Raw genomic sequence first — 26,308 nt, forward strand, 5'->3', positions numbered from 1 at the left:
TTGAAAGGGTTCAGAAAAAATTTACAAGAATGTTACCAAGGTTGGAATGTTTCAGCTATAGGGAGAGGCTGAATTGGCAGGAACTGATTTCTCTGAGCGTCAGAGGCTGAGGGGTGACCTCATAGAGGTTTATAAAATCACGAGAAGCGTGGATAGGGTGAATAGACAAGGAATGGTGGAGTCCAGAACTAGAGGGCATAGGTTTAGGGTGAAAGGGGAAATATTTAAGAGGGACCTAAGAGGCAAGTTTTCACATAGAGGGTAGTTTCTGTATGAAATGAGCTGCCAGAGGAAGTAATGAAGACTGGTGTAATTACAACATTTAAAAGGCATCTGGATGGGTATATGAATAGGAAGGTTTTAGAGGGATATGTGACAAATGCTGGTAAATGGGACTAGATTAGGTTAGGACATCTGGTCGGCATGCACGAGTTGGACTGGTACATCTCGATAACTATGACTCGATGAACACCCACTAAGTCCTTTTCATCCATCTGCTTTGGCTCCTGTCAAGTGACACTTTGATTTTAAATGTTCATCCTCGTTTTAAAATCTCTCTGTGGCCTCACCACTGCCTCTCTGTCATCTTCTCCCACCCCACAACCTGTGAACTCCTATAAACTTAACCTGAATATCCTGACTTCAATCACTTCATTATTGTTGGCTGCACCTTCAGTTCCTGTGACCTTAACCTCTGAAATTCTCACCCAAAACATTGCCACATCTCTATCTCAGTGCTCCTTCAAGACATTCTTTAAAATGTTTTCTTTAAAGAGGCACTTGAGAAACAACGAAAGAACTGCAGATGCTGAAAGTCTGAAACAAAAATCAGAAATTGCTGGAAAATCTCAGCAGGTTTAGCAGCATCTGTGGAAAAAAATCAGAGTTAAAAGTATCAGGTCCAGTGAATAAGGATCTAAAGAAGAGTTCAGAAATTTCTATTTTTGTTTCTTTAATGAAGCTTTTGGTACTTGAACCAAATATTTATGAAATGTGGCTTGTCATGTTTTAGTTTATAATGTCCCTGTGAAGTCCTTTGGGATGGTTTGTTACTTTGGATGTGTTATATAAGTAAACATTGTTGTTGTTTTAAGCAGTGCCATTCAATGTTTTCATTCAGGATTATGGCTGAGAGCTTTTTTTTCAGGTTATGAACCAAATCATTCATGTTGAAGCTAGGTAATTTAAATTAAGTTGCCCATTAACAAAGTCCAGCCTGCAAACAGTTTAATGTGAATGTCAACTTACCCTTGGCGTTTCATGGACACTTAGATTGATACATATTCAATGTAATGTACATTTTTTAAAAAACCAATCTCTGATACAAGGATTCCTATTAATTATATTTTAATAGACTACTTCAGTGAATACAGTGAAAACTAATTCTATTGTGCTTAATGGCAAATTTTAGTCTATTTTATAGTCACCGAAAAGCAAGCACTGTAATATTTTATCTTAATAAACATATAAAAGCAGCTTAAAGAGGACGTTCATGCATCATTTAAATCAAATACTTGATTAACTGATTCTCCGTGACACATCATTAACTTATCTGCCTGCTTAAATTCATATCAGAATACAGCCTTTATTGAAACAGGTTAAAGCAGTGATGTTATTTCAGAGGAATGCTGTTAGCGCACAATTCCAATAGCTACTAATCAAAAAATGCTTTTGACGTAAGTTTAGACCAGAAAAGTTGAACAGATCAATTATTCTCCTCACATCAGGAATTCTGAAGAAGAGTCATTGGATCCAAAACCTTAACTCTGCTTTCTCTCCACAAATACTGCCAGACCTGCTGACTTTTTGGAGCAATTTCTGTTATTGCTTCACATTAGCAACTCTGTGTACTGTCTTTTCCCATTAAAGGAGCCAAAGAATAGGTTGTAGGTCAATAATCCAGACAAAATTGTGAAAAACTGTGAATTTGAAACTGTCAAAACAAGTACGGCATTTAATGTCTTTGAAAACTAGACTTGACACTATTGGATTTCATTCTAAATCGTGTTCAGAACAAACCTGGTCCAGTGAAAGAATGGTGGACAAAGTGGTAACTTTGATCTTTATCTGAACTATAGGGGGAGAATATTCTAATGCTAATATTTTGTAGCTGCACTGAAAATGTTATTGCTACAAATGTTAAACTTTTGTTTTTAAAATGCGCTGCCTTTCATTACTTCATTTATCCAAATAGTTTTCCAAGAAATCAAAATACAAGTAAACATGTTTAACTTACACTTCTCAACACCAGGGATGTGGCACTGCAATGACCATGTTTTACACTGAAACCTGAAATACATATATCTAATAATATCGGTACAACTGATCTGCAAACAGAATACAGAAGGCAACTATTCCAGATTTTAAATATTACTTAAATTTGAAGCTAAATAGGGAGCTCGAAACACAATGAAAACAAGCAACACTGTACAGCCGATCACCCTGAGGTATGCTTGACTGAAGGAAATATAAATGGAGTATTTGAAAAGATGTCTTTTAAAAGACATATGTGAGTAAAAGGAAGTAGAGTCATTGAGATGTACAGCACAGAAACAGACCCTTCAGTCCAACTCGTCGATGCCAACCAGATATCCTAAATTAATCTAGTCCCATTTGCCAGCACTTGGCCCATAATCCTCTAAACCCTTCCTATTCATATACCCATCCAGATGCCTTTTAACAGCTGCAATTGTACCAGCCTCCACCACTTCCTCTGGCAGCTCATACCACATGTGCATGATCTTCTGCGGGAAAAAAAGTTAGTCCTTAGATCCCTTTTAAACTTTCCCCTCTCAACCTAAATCTATGTCCTCTAGTTCTGAACTCCCCCACATGAGGGAAAATACCTTGTCTACCCTAAGTATGCCACTCACGATTTTATAAACCTCTATAATGTCACCCCTCAGCTTCCAGGGAAAACAGTCCCAACCTATTCAGCCTCTCCCTATTGCTTAAACACTCCAACCCAGACAACATCCTTGTAAATCTTTTCGATCCCTTTCAAGTTTCACAACATCCCTCCTATAGCAAGGAGGCCAGAATTGCAAACAATATTCCAAAAGTGGCCTAACTAATGCCCTGTACAGCCGCAACGTGACCTCCCAAGTAATATCACCTATTGTATCCGTTGCACCCAGTGTGGCCTCCTCTCCATTGGGGAGACAGAATGCTTTCTTGCAGATCATTTCAGAGAACATCTCTGGAACATCCACACCCACCAACCCCACTGCTGAACACTTCAACACCCCCTCCCACTTTATCAAGGACATGCAGGACATAGGCCTCCTCCACTGCCAAACTGTTACCACCTGACGCCTGGAGGAGGAATACCTCATATTCTGCCTTGGGACGCTGCAACCATACGGGATAAATGTGGATTTCAACAGCTTCCTCATTTCTCCTCCCCTCCACATTATCCCAGTCCCAAGCCTCCAACTTGGCACCGCCCCCTGAACCCATCCAACACTGCCCCCTCTGACCTATCACCTTCTCCCTCACCTTCATCCACCTACCACATTCCCAGCTACCACCCCTCAACCTCACCCCTCGCCTATTTATCTCTCAGCCCCGACCCACAACCCTCAGTCCTAATAAGGGCTTATGCCCAAAATGCCGATTCTCCTGCTCGTCGGATGCTGCCTGACCTGCTGTGCTTTTTCCAGCACCACACTCTCAACTCTGATCTCCAGCACCTGCAGCCCTCACTTTCTCCCAAGTAATTACTTGTTTTTGAAAAATCTCAGAAGTTTACGATAACACTTCCTTAAATGCCCAGACCCAAGATTAAAACATTCAACATCGCAATGCTCAGATGGTATCAGTAAAGGGAAACTTAGAAGTGGAATAGAAGACACTGCACCAGCAGAACCAAAAGACAGTCCTTCGTGGTTAGCTTTTAAAACTTGCATTCTTCAAGTTAAATTTTGCCAATTCTGGTTGTATTGCCTGGCAAGAAACAGATCACTCACAGAGAAAATCTGAGGCAAAGAAAAACAGTATAAGGTCAAGCTGGGAAGATAAAAAACAAAGTCAAGTAGTGAAATAACCTTCTATAGAGAGTAATAGCCAACCAATTTGGATTACATCAGCAGACACTGTGTGATACACCTCCTTAGCTTGTTAAACATGAACCAGACAGTACACAAGATGTAAACAACAAAGAGATTTTGGTCACTCGAAATGCTCAGGGTTCTGGCCAAATGCACCCATCTTCCCTTTATTTATGATACATCACACATAACCTTGTAAAGAAAATGTATATTACACCCTTCACACAACACTGAACATACAGGGTTAGAGAATTGGGAGTGGACTGGAAATTCTTATGTCTCATCAGATTAACAGATTTATGAGTAGCTTTAATCATACATTCATAATTGGGCAATAATATTTCATTTTTTTCTATTACTTTGTATCTCTGTCAAAAATGCCGTTTTCAAAATTAAATGCTATGCTCAAATTCTTTTACATCAGCAAAGCTGTTACCATTCTCTTTCCCGACAGAAACTTGCAGAGCTTGCTTTTGTAGTGCATGGTAAAGGAAAAGACACCTGCTAGCCAATGTGAAGAGGCTCTCCTATTAAACAAGATGCAGTCTATTGTGGGCTAGCAACTAAGCACAAAGTACATTTAATGGTAGGTATTGCAGCTGAGAATATAAGGGACACCTCAATGATAAGTCCTTTAAGAACCAAAGCTGTTCTCTTGTCCAAGACCATGTGACAACATCATATTGGGCAGTGCTTAACGCACTGTTTGGCATTAACTTTTTCAAACTTTGTGAGAAGCGAAGGAAAATGATTGCTGGGCCCCTTGCTAAAATCTTTGTATCATCGATAGCCACGAGTGAAGTGCGTAAGACTGGCGGGTGGCTCATGTGCTACAATTATTTAAGAAAATTGAGAAGGAAAATCAGGAAATGGTAGATCAATGAGCCTGACATTAGTGGTGGATAAGTTGCAGGAGCAGATTCTGAGGGACAGGAATTACATGTATTTGGAAAGGCAAGCACTGATTAGTGATAGTCAACATGGCCTTTACCCATTCACAACACTGTCTATATAATCATATTATTATTATGACTGTCACACTATATTTTATACACTGACCATTTTAAACCCATAGTTGAAAGGAAGTGGACAAGAGGTGCTAGCGAGGGGTGCATTTATTGACCATCCACAGATGAGAGAAATATCCCATTTAACTGTAACATCGTTGTAGTGATTGTTATGAGGTCAGCCACCTGGACTGCATAGAAGGGGTTGTTAACCTGGTTCAGTCAGGGAGCCCTGGCTGACAGACAAAAAAGGAGAGAGTGTCAGAGATATTGCCACTCTGGTAACTAATACTAACTGAGGCAGTACCAAAGTCAAGGGCTGCTTGTGTGTAAATAAAATGCGTGACTGGATGATGGGATGCCAGCCTCTGTGGAGCGGTTTCATTTGTTGGCAATTTTATGAATTGGCCAAGTCAGAATGAGAAGCTGTTTAAATAAGACATAACAATAAAAGCTCTGAAATTCTTCGAGGTAGCCCCATCTACTATCAGAGCAATACAAGACCAGAGGGAGTGCTAATAAAACAGAGTAAACATCATTTTCAATAGTTTTCAGTTGGTTACTGCAGGAGAGCAGGGAAATCTCATGCAACGTCAAAGCTAAAATCTACACTACTACAACTCAGTGATTCACGTATAAGAAAAAGATAGATAGCTGCATGATGTCAACGATGAATGTCATACCTGTGTCAAATCTATGTGTCACATTTCAATTATCACCTTAAATAACCATGTCTGACAGTGATTAAGCTCCAATCGTACCCGCGATCAGTCCATATTAGAGCCAATCATCACAGAAGCATTCAATCAAATGGGTCAAATAATATTCTTTTTGGTACCATTTCATTCCTCACTCTGGTGAGGAGTATACACTGGAAATAGCATTGCAATTTTAATCTTGCCTGCTTGATAAGCAGCTTAAAGCACGCAGATAAATCTAACCTGCTGGAAAATGAGGGGGAGCGGGATTTAATATTGGGTCCTTTCTTTTTCCTCATACATAGTATTGATCTAGATTTTGGTGCATAACTTAATTGTTTATAGCTTATATTAAAACAAATGTGGAAGCATTGTAAGCTGCGAGGAGTCCAGTGTCGAACTCTTATAAAGGACAAAGACAAGTTGGCGGAGTGGGCAGACAGACAGCAGAGTCCAATGAGAGGAGTGGGAGCTGATGCTTTGGGATGGCTTTTTGAAAGAACTAAATGATTAGTCCCATAGTTCCTCTGCAAACTTTCTCTTTTTAGCATTTATCCAATTCTCTTTGAAGAGCTGAATCTGCTTTTCGTAATGTTGATTGAAGGGCAGACACTGGGCAGGGACATCAGTAGAATTCCCTGCTGGATCTTCGATCATCATCACTAGTTTCTGCTTTGGATGCGTCAGCATCTGCATTCTGTCAGCATTTATAGACAACTGCTGCAAAAAGGATTTTTAAAAATGTTTCACAAACATTACCTCTGAGGGGTTTTGTATCTTTTGGTACTAACGTCATGTTTGCACTTCACATCAGCAACATGACATAACGTGGGGAATTATTGAGAGATTTTTGGAAGTTTCCAACAGAACTTTGCTGGACACCCCACAGCAACACTGGAAATGATTATTCAAACCCTTTCTCAGAGATTTCCATCAATCTTCGACAAAATTATACTGAGGGATCAGAAGGAATCAGGTTATAATTCTACTCCATTACCTTGACAAATCTGATGGGATATTGCAATGGCATTCCACTGCGATTTCGCATGTCACACAAAGGTTATGGAGAATGACTAGATCATATCACAATCCAAACCATAGATCCTGAACTTCCAGAGTATATCCTATTGCCAATCTACTTGCAGCATGTATAACATAAATGCAAGATCAAGATTAAAATGGGGTTGGAAAAGCACAGCAGGTCAGGCAGCATCCAAGGAACAAGGAGATTGATGTTTTTGGGCAAAAGCCCTTCATTAGGAATGGCTATTTCAGGAATACCATTCCTGATGAAGGGCTTTTACCCAAAACATCAATTTTCCTGGTCCTCAGATGCTGCCTGACTTGCTATGCTTTTCCAGCACCATTCTAATTTTGACTCTAATCTCCAGCATCTGCAGTATCCACTTCTGTCCATAACATCAATGCAGTACACATGATACAGTTATTTGAGAACTGTGAGGGAAAAGTATCTGAACATTTATTATTTTGTTTCCCACTTCTGAGTTATTGATGTTCTTGAGTTTATGTCTCAAATAAAAATACAGCATACTCCTGACATATACAGTTGTTTCCTCGGTTCAAAATGCAATCATTTCAAGAGAGGAACGCAATAGCAGACGCAGTATTTAATGTTCCAAAGGGTGTTGAATTATCATATAATCCGAGTTGTGACTGATTTAAAAATTTCTCCAGTCAAACATAACCACAAAAGGCCACTTTGCCTGACTCAGGATTTACAATGGACTACCACTCTTCATGTTTTACTTACATAAACAAATGATGTAAACAAATGTGACCAAACTGCTTTCAATGGCAAATTGTAAATTTGAATGCTCAATAGATCATATGTCAGAGTGCATCTAAAATTCAAATAAGATTCAAAGCCATGAGTTGCAACCAGCGTCGAGGGCTATTGGATTTTCATACAAGTGCCATGTAAATTAACATTGTGCTGAAACATGGGTCTACAAAAGAATTCGAAACATGAAGGAGATTTTTTCCTCTGCAGATGCTTAACAGAGAGAGAGATTAGCAACCAATCTTTCCACCACTAGCATACTATGCTGCAGTGTGCACTAACTATAGGAGGCTTTGAAGTCACTTGTCAAGGCTTTTTCAGCACTGCCTCCCACACCCACAGTTCCACGATAAAGTCTAGTTCAACTTGCAGTGTCACATTTGCCTGGCAGCATAGTGCAGCACTGCAGAGGCACTGCTCCCTCTGCAACTTCACTTTGCTCGACAATGTACTTCTGACATTCCAAGGAAGCTGCCCCAATTATGGATGACACAGTAATGAGGGGAGACTTCTTGTTTAATTGTTGGAAAACTGGTTCAAACTAAAAATAGCCAAATGGCTGGTCAAATGCCAATGCTCTGTCATTCAGAGAATTGGACAGTTTTCACAATCTATATTTTCTGACTTACACTTATTTAATATCAAGTAAGAATAATGTCAGGCTTTAGCTGTTTTGTCCCCGGAGCCAAATAGCTCTCCTTAGTTTAGTTCTGCTTTGTTCAAGTGACCTGTGAAACTGTCTCTCGAATGAGACACATCAAAAACCTTTATCACTGATAAAACTGGGACTAGCATATTTGCAGAATCCCTTCCTTGACCTCAAAGAGGGGAAGCAGCACTTCAGCTGCTCCTGGGTCTCCTTGACCATTTTTCCAATTGGCTGTTGCACAAACTAGGGGACAACAACACATCTTTGCATAAATTGGTGAGGTAACTAATGCTGTACAAACAACACAAGCATGTCCATTGATGGATTCTTCATCATTTATGTTACTTGAGCAGTTGAAGGAATCCTTCGAATTTTAAAGGCCGAAACAACCTATTGCTGGGATAGCTGAGTATTTTTGTTTAATTTTCCAGTTTTGTTTTGACACTTCAAAAGGCAACAAAGATACCTGATGTAGTCAATCAGCACTCTGCCCTTCCAATAAACTTCCCTGAATGGACTGTATTGGACCGAAACATTAACTCTGTTTCTGTCTCCACCAGACACTGCAAGACTTACTGCGTTTCTCCAGCACTTGTTCTTTTTGGTTCGTGATATCCTGCCTTGTCAAGAATGTTCAGGTCATGTAAGCATCGTTTGCAGACATTATTTGTTTCGTTTTAAATACCATATAATATTAAACCTAATGTATTCCAACTTACAAAGTTGTTTGACTAAAGAGTACATGCATGACCCAAATTCTTATCACTTTAAGAATTAGTGTCCTTAAACAAACGGAGGGTGATTTTACCAGCTGAACATAACATTGTACATTAGGCAGCACAGCACTCCTGCCCTTTGAAGACCATGTATCGTCTGTATTGCATAAGAAGGATCTGAAAGGATTAATGTGGAGGAGTGCCTTAGAAACCACTCACTATGATGATTTCATATCAACTTGGTGAGAGAAAAGCTGAATATATTGAAGGATTAAGACCCACTATCAGGATCTTACTCATGGTCTCTGTAACAACACACTGAATCTTGTGATTTTTTTGACTAAGTGCAAGTTGTGTTGGAAGTTTTGCAGGGATTCTTGCCCACGAGGCCCAGTCGGTTTTCTCACCATACCTTATCAATTGTGCCTCACCCCATGGCATTCCTCACATACAATTCTCACTCCATTTTACCATGTGTTTTTCCACAAACAAATCACTACTCCGTACTTGCCATTGGAAGACTGGCATCGCTTGTGCCTATCCATCTTTGAAAGGTCACTGTGCAGTCAGACAAGCATGCGCAATCTGCTGTGTCCCCTCACGAGCAACATAATGGCACAACTGCCACACTGTCCATAACTGATACTCCTTCGCACATGCAACCCTATTCTCTCATCCTAGTTGCAATTTGACCACCAGGCCTCATGCTTTACCTGCCTTGAGATACATCCCAGCTGAAGACCCTCGAAGTCCCTGCTACTATTTTACGACCAACTAATCGTTTGCAGTTTATCGCTGTCAGATGAACCCAGCTCTCATCCACCAGAATCAGGGACCAATTGGGCCAAATGCTGGCAAGTGGGACGAGATCAGTTGAGGACAGCGGTCAGTATGGTTGAGTTACCGACTCCGATTGTGTAGAACACAGCATGCCAGGATGGTCCAGCACACTTTGTCCAGACTATACTGCTGCTACATTCTCCCCCCACCCAAACCCACTGCCAAACCAAATCTTCAGGAGCCCATATGTTTGTTGCACCGGGTCCTGCTTGAGCAATTCGGTGAAGTTGCTACAAACGTTATTTGGGAAAGAAGGCTGGAGCACAAAAATATCACCCAAAATCAATATCTCTTTTCATTACATTCATGGAGTCACAGACTTCTGCAGTACGGAAACAGATCCTTCATTCCAACTCAACCTTACTGACCAGCAATCCTAAATTAATCTTGTCCCACTTGTCAGCATGTTGCCCACATCCATCGAAAGCCTTCCTATTCATATATCCATCCAGATACCTTTTAAATATTATGATTGTTACTCACCTCGAGCAGCTCATTCCATTAGATTCCACTGTCAGACTTCCATGGGATTACCTTACAGCAATGTCCCCTCTAATCCCACAGCACCCTTGGAAGGTCTACAAATGACGGGCTGCTTTTCTCCAGGATCCACTTTTGTTATTACTGATAAGTTCTCCATCAACAAGATGACAACATTAGTTGAGCAAGACAGCCCTGCAAAATCTGCCTCTGACCGACATTTAGTTCAAAAACATGTTCACTCTGTATGCATTGCACATGTGCGAAGAAACATGTGCAAATAAGATGTAGTTGCAGTTTACAAAATTACATGTTTGCCTCTTCAATGTCCGAGCATCCAGCAGAGATGCATCCTGCAATTGCATCCATTAAATTGACACTCAACTGCCCACCCTCAGCATTGTCCGAAATAATTTTCAGTTGTGCTGCGCATCTAGTGAATGACAAGTGATGGCAGGCAATGCACCTCACGACAGACAATGTCAGCTTGAGGTTCTGCCTATTCCCTAGGCAGACCTCTCAGAGCCTCAACATCCCCTTTAACCCAACCTATCGCAACACTCCACTTCCAGCCTCACCCAACCTCCCACCGTGTGGAAACCCACTACATCAAACTTCACCTTGAACTGCACTCCCTGATTCCCAAGCTTCAACCTTATACCTTGATGATGTCCCACACACCCCCTCTACATTCCTTCTATGGAGGCCATGGTGGTGGTCATTGTCAACAACCTCCCTCCTCCCCCACCCCGACCTCTCTCAGCCTCCAATGTCCTTTGATGCTGCTCCGCATACCCTCAAACCATCTTGTGTTTCCTTCCATCACTCTCCATGTTCATATCTCCACAACTGCCTCTGCTTTTCCATCAAAGCCTTGAATTTGCCACCGCTTTTGATCTCCATTCTGCCCCTACAGGTTTCTCCCACTAACCCTCCATAACAATCCAGGATTGGATTTGCCCCAGACCTCCAAATGGCTTTGACAAACACTTTGTAGACACGAGTGATCAGACCCGAATGTTCTCTTTTTCCAACGATTTCCCAGTAGCTGCTGCTGGCTCCACAAGACGGACCATTACCCATTTTTAGGGCTGCAGTCAGACAGATCACTTGATGGTGAGCATCCCAAGTTGAAAACTGACTGGGCCCTACCCCCTGGACGGTGTGCAGACTGTGCCTCTGACTAATGATACTGGGACCCTCTGACTCCCCCTTGAGTGAACTGCAAACTAGACCCATTTTCTGACTTGGCCATTTGGTTGAATGACTGTGCAGTGTGTTTGCCACGCAGGCAGCTGGCACATGTTTTAGGTGTTAAAGTGACATCATTGTGTGGACCAGAAAGCAAGATGCCCCCCAGACAGATCTCTACTGACAAGCAACATGTCTGTGTGTCTGCATAAAACAGCTTGTCAATACAGCAGTAATGACAGCTCTCAGCTCTGTCTGAAGGACCAGGCAGGACAAGACAAGGTATGGATGTTGTAAGCACGCAGGGTAGGTGCTAACCATCCGAGCACTAGGAGGGCAAGTGAGCAGCCCTGAGATATTGCCTGACTCAATCCATAAGCTGGGAGCCTGTCCCATCACATAAAGTGTCCTTACTGAAGCAATACAAGTTGTCTGACTTCACGGTTTTGTAGGTCAGTGCTTCCTAAATGGCCTGCAATTAGACCAGAGAGGGCAACGATGATTGTGAGGTGTTGGCAATTGTCAGATGCTAATGTCCATTTTCAAAGAGGTTGGTATGGTTAGTGCCTGTGGACCATGCCTTGCAATGCTGTTTTGCGATTGACTGGAAGGCTGGTTGCACTCAGCGATGAGCTGAAGTCATCTGCTACCTTCTCTGATTTCCATGTGGAGATTTCTCAACATCTGGCATGTTCAGTAAGAAGGACATTGATTGTTAATGAAGCAATTTGGACTATCAACAAGGCATTTAACAATAATAATCCCCTTTAATTTGCAACTGGCCTCTGCCTAAGGAGAGACTCTTCATACTATGCTCAACAAAACGTAAAAGATGCAATGAAATGCTCACACAATATAGCTAGCTGGACTTCCTGTCTCACTCTGTCACAGTCTCGCTAAAGCCCACATTGATCACAGCCCTATAGGATTCCACCTAATGTCTAATCACATCAATGTAAATTGCATATAGTTGCTGTGTGAATGAACATTAATCTCATTTAAGGTAAGAGTCTCTTCTTGATAGATTATCAAGTGGCTTTTCTCTACCACAGGAGAGCAAGGAAGCTCTGTAGATCTCTACCAGGACAGAGGCTGGTAACAGAAAATCTGCCCGGTAACATAATGAGTAGTGGTAAAGACTCATCTTGCAACAAGCTGGTCTGTGAGCAATGTTAAGGCAGAATTGTCACCTTAAAATGGTGCCTCTCAAAAGCAATTAATGTCAACCATGATTTTTCAATTGCTGTAAAATGTTATGCATTTAAAATAAATAAAGGATCACGGATATAACACACACACACACACATATATAATATATAGAAAGAAAAAAAGATTATAAAAGGAAAAAACTTATTTCACTAACAAATAGAATTATTTTCAGAAAGCCTTTTAATAGAAGGCTTTAATACTTAATTGATTTCACCAGTTATTCATTAAAACGGCAAACAGTCAGAATGCTGACATAGAGCATGACAGGAATTGAACTGTATAGAACAGAAGCCCAGCGATGATAGTACTGGATAGGTCCAGAGGTAGTTGCTTCAAATTTTGTTGAATTAATTTCAAGAATTCTGATAGTAGCAAAAATATTCCCTAATGTCTTTTAGTGAAAGAGAATGCCAGTCTTTCTCAGTCTGACCAACATGTGACTCCTGTTTTAACCTACATATCTAAATCTTCATATATCTCAGAAGCAATCTAGCAAGCTTTCTCTGGTAAGAAATCACGAGAAACTGAAGAAAAAAAGAACGGAAAGCACTACACCAGGATATGGCTAAAGCGATCCCAGCCCAGTAAACACTGTAAAATTCTCCTCATGGAAATATTAAGCACAGAATATTGCTTTCTTGTCACCAGCATAACACCTGATTTACAAAGAGTAATCCCACAGGAGGTCATGACATACAATGTACACTCAGACAAGTATGAATCTGAAGAGTGGCCTGCAAGGTTGAATTAAATGCCTTTTCAACATGTAGGCATGACTCTGCTGCCATGCTTAGAGTGCCTGTCAACAACACCCTGGGAGGAGATCAGCAAGTTAAGAACAAACTAATCCCTTGAATTACAGGAAGCACCAGGTTTCAACTAGTGGGCACCAAAACTAACTAGACGATGAGAGGAAAGAATATTTTCCAAACGTCATAAGGAACTGATGTACTGGACCATACACTAGCATCTTGCTTCTTCATAAGGTTTGTACCTAATTAAAAAACAAACAGCCACCTTATAATGCTATTTCATAATATCAATCTCAAGAAGTCAAAGTTGTATTTACACTGAAGAAATGGTAAAAGGATTTTGGACTACTATTTGAAATACCACTATCAAGCTGTATCAACATACCTCACAATGTTGCCACTGACTCAATCAATTGAAATAATGTTTGCATTAATAATTTATTGTTAATTTCAAACAAAACAATGTCAGCTGCCATCATTAAATTGACTTTCATTGTTCCCCAAGTGTCAAATGCAACAGACAGCCAATTCTTCCTCTAGGATCTTCACCATTTGTGTAGTTATTGTGATTATCCTAAGAGGCAGAAGGCCCTTTTGCAAGGGTTGAACCAAGTGTCTGTCTTTTTAAAAAGATGATGCAAAAACCAAAGCAGGACCTGAGGTATTGAATCTCAGTGAATGCTTTAGTTGACATTGGTACACCCCTTTCAGGCTGAACGCTGGGCAATTCAATAGCTCCTCAGTGGTTAAAGCAACTTCAGATACATCGAATCTTTGAAGACAGCCTGATGCTACAACGAAAATAAAAAGGAACAGTCATCTTTTATAACTAAGTGCCACTCAGCACTGTTGTCCATTTACTCATTCTGCACAATTTGATCACTCTGATATTGCAGTCAGTCATAAAAATATTTGCACAGTCATCTAAATCAGGGAAGCATTAGAGTAAGACATCAAAGAGTAATATAACTGGTTTGGGGAACCACAAAATTCAAGCACCATGAACATTCAGACTCTTACTTGTCTGAGTGTACATCATATATACTCACCAACCATGGAGATGCTCCTTGTAAATCAGATGTTATGATGGTAACAAGAATGCTATACTTCCTTGCATAATAATTCCATGAGGAGGATTTTACAGGGTTTACTGAGTTGGGATTGCTTTCACCATCTGCTGCTCTCAATCCTGTTCGAATAATGTAAATCTGGAAGAACATGATGCCACTGAACCTATGCAAATGCCTTTCCATTTACTCTGAATGTTCTGAATTTATTGCAAGTTATCTGAAAAATTATAGTTTCATGTTTTGTTTAGATTCCTCGGAATTATTGCAAAGTATATTGTCCTCTTAACTACTCTGTATATGTACCAACCTGTTCACTTTCAATAAATAATCAAGGAATAAATCTTCCTTAAAATTAAGACAGAGGAGCATCATACAACTGCAATAAACATTTTAATTGGTAATATCATTAAAAAATTCTGATTTTATGTCAACAACCTTTTGAATGTTGAATTCCTACTCTTTATCAAGGACAGTTAAATGCTTCAATTTTTACACTTAACCAACTCATGCATGCAATTGATATCTCTTCCAAATGGATTATGATGTCATATAAAGCAAAATAAAATTTTCAAAAACTGAGTAGAACATAAGAACTTTAATTCATATGGCACCTTTCATTCCCTTGCGAGGAAGTACTTTATTACCAATTAAGTACTTTTGAAGAAGTTGTTTTCCCACTGGAAATGTGGCGATTTGTGCATAGCAAATTCCCATAACCTGGTATTCACTTCATTGTTGTTTATCTGCTTTTAGTGTGCTGGTTAAAAGATAACTATCAGCCAGGACTTCAGAGAAAATTCTCCAGCTCGTCTTCAAGAGAAAAACATGGTAACTTAATCAAGACATATAGAATGATTAACACGCCTCGGTGTTAGTAAGTTAGGTATGTGGCTAGTCATCTATCATGGGACAATGTAGAGAAATTTGTGGTTTAGTCAGGTATGTCAGGGAAAGAATCATACTTCAAGCCTTTCACTCACAACCTATCATGATAACATGTGCTGGATCGACTATGTTCTGATACAGCTTTGAGTGTTTTCACTGATTTACTGAGCACTCAGACATCAGAGCAGCCCACGCACATTGTGTAATCTCTTTGATTAAAACGTAGAGTAAAAAATATCAGAACAAAAGTCTCTGTAGAAACATCAGTGAGGAAATTAGTTGATCTCCAGTAGTAACACTAAGCTAGGCCTTGCATGATGTATTTTGCTGACAATGTTCCATCTTAATTCCATCCAGACTCACTTATTTTGAGAAGACCAACATCATTGGTTTTGATCCACTGCCACAGATCTAAGCTCCCTACGCCTCCCTGGTCACTGTTTCAGTCTGAACCAGACTGTTAAAATTCTGGGAGGTCTACTTAACCAAAATTGAGCTTCACACCTTGTATTCTACCTGGTAAAGACAAACTATTTCACATCAGCTAACTTTTCCCCTGCCTCAGCTCATCAGCTAATAAACAACTCAAACACACTTCAATTAGCTTCACATTCAACATGTCTAATCTTGAACTGGCCAATCTCCCAACTTACACCCTTCAGATATTTCAACTTACCCAAAACTCTGCTCCCTGTATCCAACTCCAAAGCCAAGTTTTGTTTACCCTTTTGCTCATCAGTCAACATTAATTCCTGACCCACCAATATCTCAAATCCCTTTGATGGCTCGATCCTCTATATTTCCCTAATACACTCCATCCGTATGGAATTCTGTGTCCATCCAACTCTGACACTTTACAAATCCCTCACAGCCTCCACCTTGTCAGTGGTAGCTCTTCCTGAAGCTCTGGAATTCTTCCATAAACTTGACCATTTCTCTTCGGACCCACCATACAGCCCAGTTCTTTGGCCAATTTTTGAATCACCTTTCATACATATGCTTTCCATTGTTCAGTGTCAATGTTTGTCTAATTGCACTCCTGTGCAGCAAACACTCTGAGATGTTTCCATTCATTAAAAGGTGCAGGGTTTTTTTTGACAATCACAAAGCAATACAATACTTTACAGAAAACCATGATCTTCACAATGGATTATGAATATGACTGACCATTTCAAATGTTGTTCCAAGATAGATCCTAAGCTTTAATTAGAGCAAGATGAAGCAAGATTGACAGCAAGTTATTCCTGATAAGACTGTCTTTAAACATTCAATTGTTAGTTTGCTAGTTTTCCCTAATACTAAGACAAACATTCTAATGAAGGAACAGGACTCGACTGAAACAGCTTCAGCAATGAAGTACTGAGATAATTAGATTAATTGATATTGTTTAACACAGTTGAAGAAAACATTTCAAACACCAAGATAAGTTATCAGCTTTACTGGTAAACAGGCACAGGTTGTGTTTTTCCTTCAGAGCATTTTGAATACCAGAACCCATGCAAATCAATGCCAATTTATTGAAAAGTGTATTTGTTCTTCTGTTTGTTTGTTTTGCCTTTGTTTTAATCCATCATATACAAAGACATCATAATATCAGAATACAGCACAGGAGGAGGCCATTAGGCCCATTGTGCCTGTGCTATCTCTTTAGGAGAGCTATCGAATTAGTCCCACTCATTTGCTCCTTCTGTATGGTCCTGGTATTATTCTCTCCTTCAAGGACTCTCTTGGGTGTTATTATTGAATCAACCTCGAGTAGCATTCCATATAACTCACTGGGTAAAAGAAAGATTCCATGTGTTGCCTCCAGTTATTTTACTGATTCTCTTAAATGTGTCTCCTATGGTTTGAAGCCATTTTCTCCATGGTCATTGTCGTGATTGTAGCAAGGTTAGCCAGTTGGACCTCATAAAATATAAGTCGTGATTGATCCAGATTAACAGGCCCAATCAAGGAACCCTGGCTTACAGATAAGGATTGTCAGATATCATGTTTATTCTGAGAGCTGGATCTGAGGAAGCTGGGTCAGTGTCAAGGATACTCCATATGTAAATAAAGGGTGACTTGTGATACCGGCACATTAATCTTGTTGCCACTGAGACAACGTAAAGCGCACTCCTGAAAAAAATTGCTTGCAACAGTTGCCTTTGAGTTGGGGTAACCATTTCTGGCATCATGCCGTTAATTAGGAAGCTTGACTCATTCGAACCTGCTGTCAAAGACTAGGCTCATTATGTGGAAAGAATGCATATTTTTTTCTGGCTGAATGGCACTGGAAAAGGTGAAAAGTAACGAATAATTCTCCTGACAGTTTGTGGGCGGGTAGTTTTTCGATTATTAAGGCCTTAACTTTCCCTGATGCACCGGTTCCTAAACCCTTTCAAGAGTTGATGGATTTAGTTAAGGAATATTACGACCCCGAGTCTCCTCCAATTTTGAGATGCTATTGTTTTTACTTGGCGTTAAGAACCAAAGGCATCTGTATTGGGATTTATGATGACTGGCAGAGGCATGTTTAACCCTTTATGAGATGCTGACTGTTTGATATGTGGAGTCAATGATGTGACCATGCAAAAGCACCTACTAGCTGAAGCCCAATGGGACTTCAAACAGGCACTTCAACTCAATTTCTGTTTGGAAAATGCGGCAAGAGGAGCATTTCAGTTGAGGGTATTCCAATGGAAGTGGACACCCTCACCAGCCTGACTGACTTGGAAAACACCACTTGAGAGAAGGTAATTGCATAGCCTCACACAGGACATCTCCTGAATAGAGGATCCTAGTGAGCCCACAGCAAAACCCCAAAACAATGCCAAGCCTCAGCCAAACAGTTAAAATTTTCTTCAGGGGCCGGGCAGGCAAACCATTGCAGTTGCTGTCAATATGTGGACTTGACAGAGCAAAAGAGTCGCAATAGACTCAAACTGTATAAGAGAACTCACAGGCCGGTATGCAGGAGAGTGCACACCCTCAAAAACCTACCTACATCTAGGTTGGAACGGTTAAATTGCTTGGTAACATCCAAATGAGAACCAATCAAAATAAACTTCTGGTTAAATATCTTCCGGTTCTAATGGAGGTCAATACCAGTGTCGACATTTCAATGATCACAAAATCAATCTTTAACAAAACTCACTCTGGACTCCAACCCTTAAGTTTGTGCAAGACCTCCGCTAGACTGAGAACCTATACTGGGGAACTCCTACAGATTAAAGTATAACTTCAGTTCCGGTCTCTTATGAGGAACAGCTGGTTCAGTTTGCATTGATTATAGAAAAATACTCGGGCCGAAACTTGATGGGTCGAAATTGGTTGAGAAAGAAAGATTCATTTAGATTGGCTCAACATTTGTCAATTAGGAAATGGCTGCCTAAGTGAAGTCCTAATTAAATAACCAGAGCTTTGTCAGGAAGATCGAGGGACTACTAAAGGAGCAAAGGCCACCTGGCATGTTGACCTGGAAGCAACTCCCTAATTCTGCTCGGCCCACCTGGTGCCATTTACCTTAAAGGAAAAAGCAGAGGCAGAAATTAGAAGGCTGGAAAATGAAGGACTCTTCAAACCCATCCAGTTTGCAGAATGGGCAGCACCACTGGTGGAGCCCAACAGTTCAGTTCACTTTGTGGGGATTTTAAACAAATGGTAAACCACTTTTTGCTGGATAAATGCACGATCCTTCTCATAGAGGATTCATCTGCAAAGATTCATATGCAAAGGGGGGACTGTCTTTCATCAAGTTTGACATGAACCATGTGTACTTGCAATTGCAGTTAGATGAGGATTCCCAGAAGTATACGACAATTAATATCCATAAAAGGTTTGTACCAATATACAAGAGTGCCATTTGGAGCATCATCAGACGATTTTTCAGCAGACGATGGAGAACATTTTCCAAGATCTATCTCAGGTCGCTATATGCAAGTTAATAACAGGGAAGACCAGTAGGTGCACTTAGACAACTTGGATATTGTCCTTCGACATTTTTCCCCAGCAGACATACATATTAGAAAGGAAAAATATATTCCAGGGACCCCAAGTGATTTACCTGGATTACACAGAGTCAACAAGACCATTGAAAGATAAAGTGAGGGCGATCAAAGTGCCCCAGCTCCCATGTCTGTACTGGACTTACCTCTATCACCATACAGGACAGTGTATTATTATGGGGAACAAAAATGATTGTACTGAGCAACGGTCGCTGCCAGGTACTGGCTGAACTCTGCCAGGGTCATGCAGGGGTTTCCAAAATGGAGATGGTGATGGGAAATTATGCCTAATGGTCAGGACTGAATGCAGACATAGCTGCATTGGTGGGGCAGTGCTCAGGGTGCCAACAAGGAATAAAATTACCACTTGCAGCTCCTCCATATTTGTAGGAATTGCAGGATAAATGCTGGACTCAGTAACACATCGACTATGCAGGTCCTTTCACGGCCTCAATGTTCTTAGTCATTGTGGACCCCCAATCCAAAATGGATAGATGTGCATAGAGATCATTTATTAACACAGGTACAATGACAGAAAAACTGGGCGCATCTCTTTGCAGTACATTGACTCCCAGGAGTGTTGATCACAGATAAAGGGCCATCATTTAGAGACAGAGATGTACAGCATGGAAAAAGACGCTTTGGTCCAACTTGTCCATGCCAACCAGATATCCTAACCTAATTCAGTCCCATTTGCCAGCACTTGGCCCATCTCCCTCTAAACCCTTCTTAGTCACGCACCCATCCAAATGACTTTTAAACGCTGTAATTGTACCAGCCTCCACAACTTCCTCTTGCAGCTCACTCCATACACGCACCACCCTCTGTGTGAAAAAGTTGCCCCTAAGGTCTCTTATATTTTTCCCCTCGCACTCTTAACCTATTACCTCTACTTCTGAACTCCCCCACCCCAGAGAAAAGACCTTGTCTATTTAACCTATCCATGCCTGTTATGATTTCATGAACCTCTATAAAGGTCACCCCTCAGTCTCTAAAGCTCCAGGGAAAACAGCAGCAGCCTATTCAGCCTCTCCCTATAGCTCAATATTCCAACAGTGACCTAACCAATGTCCTGTACAGCCGCAACACGACCTCCTAACTCCTGTATTCAATACTCTGACCAATAAAGGAAAGCATACCAAATACCTTCTTCACTATCCTATCTACCAGTGACTCCACTTTCAAGGATCTATGAACCTGCACTCCAAGGTCTCTTTGTTCAGCAACACTCCCTAGGACCTTACCATTAAGGGTATAAGTCCTGCTAAGATTTGCTTTTCCAAAATGCAACACCTAGCAGCAGGGAATTTGAATATTTCCTAAAATCAAATAGTATTCATCATATAAAGACAACTTCATTCCATCCATCATCCAACGGCCTGACAGAAAGAGCAGTCCAAACTTTGAAACTCAGCTTAAAGAAATAGCCCACAGCTTCACTCGATACCAACTTGTCCCAGTTCCTATTTGATTATAGGACCAGCCCTCACGCAACCACGGGGATAGCTCCAGCAGAGATGCTAATCAGAAGAAGACTCCACACCAGGTTAAATCTGATCTTCCCGGACTTGAGAGGAAGGGTGAAACAGCATTAGGAGCATCAATGCTGGACACAAGACTCCACCAAGTGAGTGAAACAGTTTGATACAGGCGACCAGGTTTGGCGAAGAAACCATGGGGATTTCCCTGCATGAGAAAGATGCGAGGTCAGGCCCTGTGAAGTATACAGTTCAGGTAGATGCGATGGTCATGAATAAGAATGAATTTCTTCTGAAATGCTCCGAGCACAAGAACCGATCTGCTGTGCATTATCACTTGTATCTGAGGCAGAGTCGTAGGAACATGGCCCGGTGCCAAAAATCCCCAGCAGAAGCTACAACAAAAAAATAACTGGCCTACATCTTCAGACTCAGAGGGGGAGGGAACTCATATTCTAGGAGGTCTACCTGGCTGACCTTGTTACAGTCACTACATAGTCCCCCGAGTCCAAAAACAGAGACCAGTCTTTTTTTTTGTAGCTTCTCCTGGGGTGTTTTAGCACCGGGTCAGGTTCTTACGACTCTGCCTCAGATACAGATGGTAACACACAGTAGCTCCCTTCTTGCGCTCCGAGCAACTCGAAAGTAATATATTCTTATTCTTATTCATCTACCTGAACCTTAATCTGGTCCAATCAGGGGGCACTGGCTGACAGATAAAAACAGGCGTGTCAGATATTCTGTTCCCTCTGAGAGCTGGCTCTGAGGATACTTAATCAGTGTCAAGAATGTTCCACATGTAAATGAAGGATACCTTGATGACGGGATATAGCCACGATGGAGTTTTTCAGACATTACCAAAATTACTCATCTTTTCCTTTCTATCTCTACTTGAAGGAACACTGCATCAGCTTTTTCAATCTCTGTACATAGGTCAAGTCCCTCAAACCTGGTGCCTTCTAGTAAATCTCTTCTGCATTCTCTTCAAGGAGTTAGTCTCATACCCAGAATTGAACACAAAACCTCATCTGAGGACTAACCAGCTTTAACTTGCCTTTGGCTAATAAAGTGAAGGAATCCAATGCAATTCTAACAACTTTTTTAGCTTGTTGTCAAAGACACTCATGTACATACACTCCTAGGTCTCTCCATTCAAACTGTACTATTTAAATTTTATAGACTCTCTGCATTCATATTCTCCATGCAAATAAGAATCACTTCACACTTCTATATGTTCAATATTATCTGTCTTGAGTCTACTCACTTGATCAATCTGTCTACTTCTTATTGAAGTGTTATATTTTATAATCTCTCTCATTGTTTATAACATTCCCAAGTTTCTCGTGATTTTAAACCTTTGAAACTATGCTCTGAATAATCAATTCTGGGTTACTAATATATATATATATATATATTAAAAAGTACCATGATCCAAATACTGACCCATAGGGTATGGATTCCAGTCCAAAAAAAAAATCGCCACTCACCACTATTTTCTGTATGTTGTCACCCAGTTTATATTATATCCTGCCCCTTTTAATCCTGTGCCCTTGCATTTTGCCAACAAGTCCATTATGTAGCACTTCTGCAAACACTTTCTGAAAGTCCATACACACAACAAGCTGAGTCAGTTATTAAATATTGTGAGAAAATCCTGGGATGGTACTGCCTTAAGAAAACAAAAATACTCATCTTTTTTGTTGACAATAGCAGTGGTCAACTCGTACAATAAGCTAACTGAAAATGAGACATTTCTTTCATGAGGGTGTGACATCCTGTGTACAATGACGACTGTTACTTCAAAATTCATCGACTCAGAGACACAACATATAGAGTATAAATACAGGTATTAGCCTTAACTCTTCATTACAAAGATCAACAAATAATTGATTAAACGTCAGATAGAAAGCATGTGAATTAAAAAGCATTGGGACTTGTGAATTTTTTTAAAATTGCAAAGCAAACAAGATTCAGAACTTTAAAAAAATACAATTTTATAGATCAGATAGGCAATTAAACTTCCAGATGAGACATGACAGTACTGACAGTACTCAAGACGAAACCGGACATCGAGAAGAGAAGGGGCAACACTTATTTCTTGGATGGATGAGGTGATTGGCCGACTGGCCTATCCTTTCATCATGTCATAACATTCATTAAGAAATTCAAGAATGCAGCTGATAGAACAACAGTTTCTGTGGGTTAAAATATCAACAAAATTCCAACTTATTATAAATATCTTAACAAAATCAACACTGCTTACGATATATAATCCCTGACTAAACAAGATCACTGATGTTGAAAGCTGTCTTTAAATTGAACTTAATTTTCGTTTGAAACTTTTATACAGGAAGTCCTGTCATGTTGCTTCCTGTTGTGTGTAGGAGATTCTGTGGTGACCAATTAGTCAACCAATTCTGAATAATAAAGTGGGAAAAAGGAGAAATGGCAACAGTTCTAAAATTCAAGAGCTCTTATTTGACAACTTAAAAAGGTCATAAATATGGCTGGTGCAGACAGTTTAAATCACTGGTAATCTGACAATAACTAAATCACAACAGTGTTCATGAAATTTCAAAACTTAACTATTCAATGAAATTTACAGATTTGTCAAACGATCTCACTTAATATTATTCTTTTGACTTTTCAACATTTATAGTTAAACTCATGTTAATATAATAAAAGAAAAATGTCAATTAACTCCAGATTGCATTTATCATTAACTCCCAAATACTCCGAGCATCCCCACAGTTCATAGTTTTCCTTAATTTACAGCAGCAGACTCCAATATACATTGTAAAGGAACAATGCACTAACTTAAAACGTAAAGTATGGTTATGTAATAAAATAGATTGATACACTTAGTATATACCAATGAACTTAATGTTTTACCTTGATACTTCATGTTCACCTTTCAACATAAGAAACTAACTTGATGACAGTGCTAAGTTAAGATGTGCAAATGCAGTCAAACTGATCCCACCCTCGTATAGGAATATTGGTGATTTCAGTTACTAATTTCCTGGTGATATGCTGCCTGGAATTAACAGCCTTTTAGAATTGCTGGTTAATTTGTAAAATGTCCATCTACTGCTGTGAAAAAATATTCAGACTGCCACCTCATTATAAAGTGACTATAAATCCACACCAGTCGTTTACAAAGGAGTCTTAAAAATAATTAAGGTTAAGTCCATCAAGTTGGTAATACTAGACAAAGTTGTATTCTACTAAAATTGATTAAAGCCACTATTTATCTATTAAGTTGTTTAATTCTGATGTAACTGTCAGATAATAACCAAGAACATATCATATTATTTATGCATATTTCCATACTTCAAAGATTAAGAATAATTATACATGTTCAATCTGGATATGAAAACCATAAAGCTTTTCATTCACCAAAAATTTAAGATTACATGTTACAGCATATTTAAAATGATCCTTTCCTGAAACTTCAGGTCATTTAAACACATAACTCAAGTCTTTAATAGACATTTCCAATGACTAGGCATGTTCCTTTTTATCAGGACTTACTTTAATTGATGCAGTGCTGAAGCGAATCTTTCTGTGTGGCATGGGTTCCTCTTCATCAGATAATCCAGTGATCTCTGAGTAGCCACTTTCTGGTTCAAAGGCATCATCCTCATCATCATCCAGACAACTTCCTTCAGATTCATCACCAACCCCACTAAAGGCGCTAATATCCACCATATCTGCCTCAGAAACGCCTTCATTTTTTTTGCAATGATCGAAAAGATCTAGGTCATTTTTAACCTGCTCACCCTCTTCAAAGGAATCTGCTTTAGATGACAAGGACTCCTCGACCTGTTGCACAGTCCCTTCTGCGGATTCCAAAGGAGGGGACTGGAAATGATCCAAAGAGTCTTTGGGAAGATCTCCATTTTCTGAACCAGCATCATGGAGCAGTTCTCCGGTCTCAACCGGTTTAACCTCACAAGTTTCCAAAATGGCATCTCCCTGTTGGAGTCCAGTGCCATTTTCAGAGTCCTTAACAATGGACTCTAGATCCTCCCTTCCATCATCCGTAGGTCCAGATTCCTGATCTGACACTACAGCATCTTCCACTTCCACTGGCCTAATTTTTCTGACCTCCTCGACTTTCTGTGACCTCTGTGCAGTTGCGGTTGGCCTGGTTTCTTTCAAGCTGTCCCCATGCTTCACAAGAGATGCCAATTTGCTGGCTAAATTATTTCTGGATGAGGAACCACCCAGAGACTTGTCAGACTGCGGCTCCTCAGCTTCTTTTCTAATTTGGCCAGAGGTCCCAGGTAGATCAAGAGAGAAGTCACCATCACTGTTGCCCCCACCTTCTGTCTTAAGCGCCTCTTGCTGGTTCTTAAGAACTAATTTGGATTTTCTGGACAGTGGTTTGGAACTGAGAGGGCAGGTGCTTGGCCGTGGCCCTCGCTCCAGGGCTTTGCGTTGGTTGGCACCACTTTCGAAGACAGCACTGAGCTGACTGACCGTGGGCGAAATGGCCTCCGTCTCGAGGCTGTCCAGTGACTCGGTGCTGCCATTGAAGCGGACCACCACATCCAACTTGCTGTCCTTGAGCCCGGCCCTTTCCTTTTTCAGCAAGATCCGGTTGGAGACATTCTTCTCCTGGATGTTCTTCTCAAAGAGCTTCCTGGTCTCCTGCAGCTTGGAGAAGGGTCTCTCGCTCTTGGTGTCGAAGCGGCTCACTCTCTCAGAGACACTGGTGCCAAGCTTCAAGAGGGCACTGTGGTCTACATTCTCATTCAGGCTGCTGGCTCTGGGCAGGGACAGGCGCACCGACCTCTCCTTGCCTTTGGCTGGGATGCCAGTCGCTTCATTCGGGGTGGTGCCCATCTTCTGCAGGAACATGTTTTTGATCCGGTGGACATTGGATCCATACTTCTTGCCCCGGCTCTGCTTCCTCCCCTCGGCATCCTCGGCTGCTTTCTGCTCTCCATTGGCAGTGGGTTTGCTGTCGCTGTTGTTTTGCTGCAGAGCCTGGATCTCTGCCTCATAGGCATTGCGGTGCGGAGATGGGCTCCTCAAGCTCGCTGCTGCTGCTGCTGATGCTGAGGATGTATCGGTCTTCATCATGTTTAATGCAGCGCTCCTCTTCCCCAGAGCTGCATTCTTCCCGATCGGCAGACACACAACAGAAAGAAACAGCTACAGCATAAGGCTCATGGTTGCAATTCTGTCGACCTCAAGAAGGCTGCTAGTCCTCCATCTACAAAAGGGGAGGAGAGGGGGGAAAAAAAACAAAGACTAAAATAAAAATCCGGGAATAAAGCACCAAATACAACATCAAAGAATGCAAGCCGCCTGATGGATTGCAAACATTTAATTCTTTGATTGTATCATTTTGATCGCAAAAGGCTGATCGCTTGATCCTTCTGCATTATCAACCTACACCGACTACAGTAATTGGCACTCACTGGGTCCTATTGCCCGCCAGATGTACATACAACGTGCAGGCTGCTTAGCATATTGTCCGACAAAA

The 26,308-nt window shown here is 40.7% G+C and overlaps 1 protein-coding gene across 3 annotated transcripts in view; it reads right to left on the reverse strand.

Moving 5' to 3' along the window:
- The window catches only part of LOC132831018 (neurabin-2-like), a 216,796-nt gene that overhangs the window by 183,638 nt on the left and 6,850 nt on the right, over nt 1-26,308 (reverse strand). For all 3 annotated transcript variants that reach the window (XM_060849048.1, XM_060849047.1, XM_060849049.1), the window contains exon 2: nt 24,346-26,035. In XM_060849048.1, coding sequence (XP_060705031.1) covers nt 24,346-25,902 — 1,557 coding nt within the window. In that variant the 5' untranslated portion in view covers nt 25,903-26,035. The remainder of the gene's footprint in view (nt 1-24,345; nt 26,036-26,308) is intronic.

The sequence above is a fragment of the Hemiscyllium ocellatum genome, chromosome 32, assembly GCF_020745735.1.
Source record: "Hemiscyllium ocellatum isolate sHemOce1 chromosome 32, sHemOce1.pat.X.cur, whole genome shotgun sequence".
NCBI lineage: Eukaryota > Metazoa > Chordata > Chondrichthyes > Orectolobiformes > Hemiscylliidae > Hemiscyllium > Hemiscyllium ocellatum.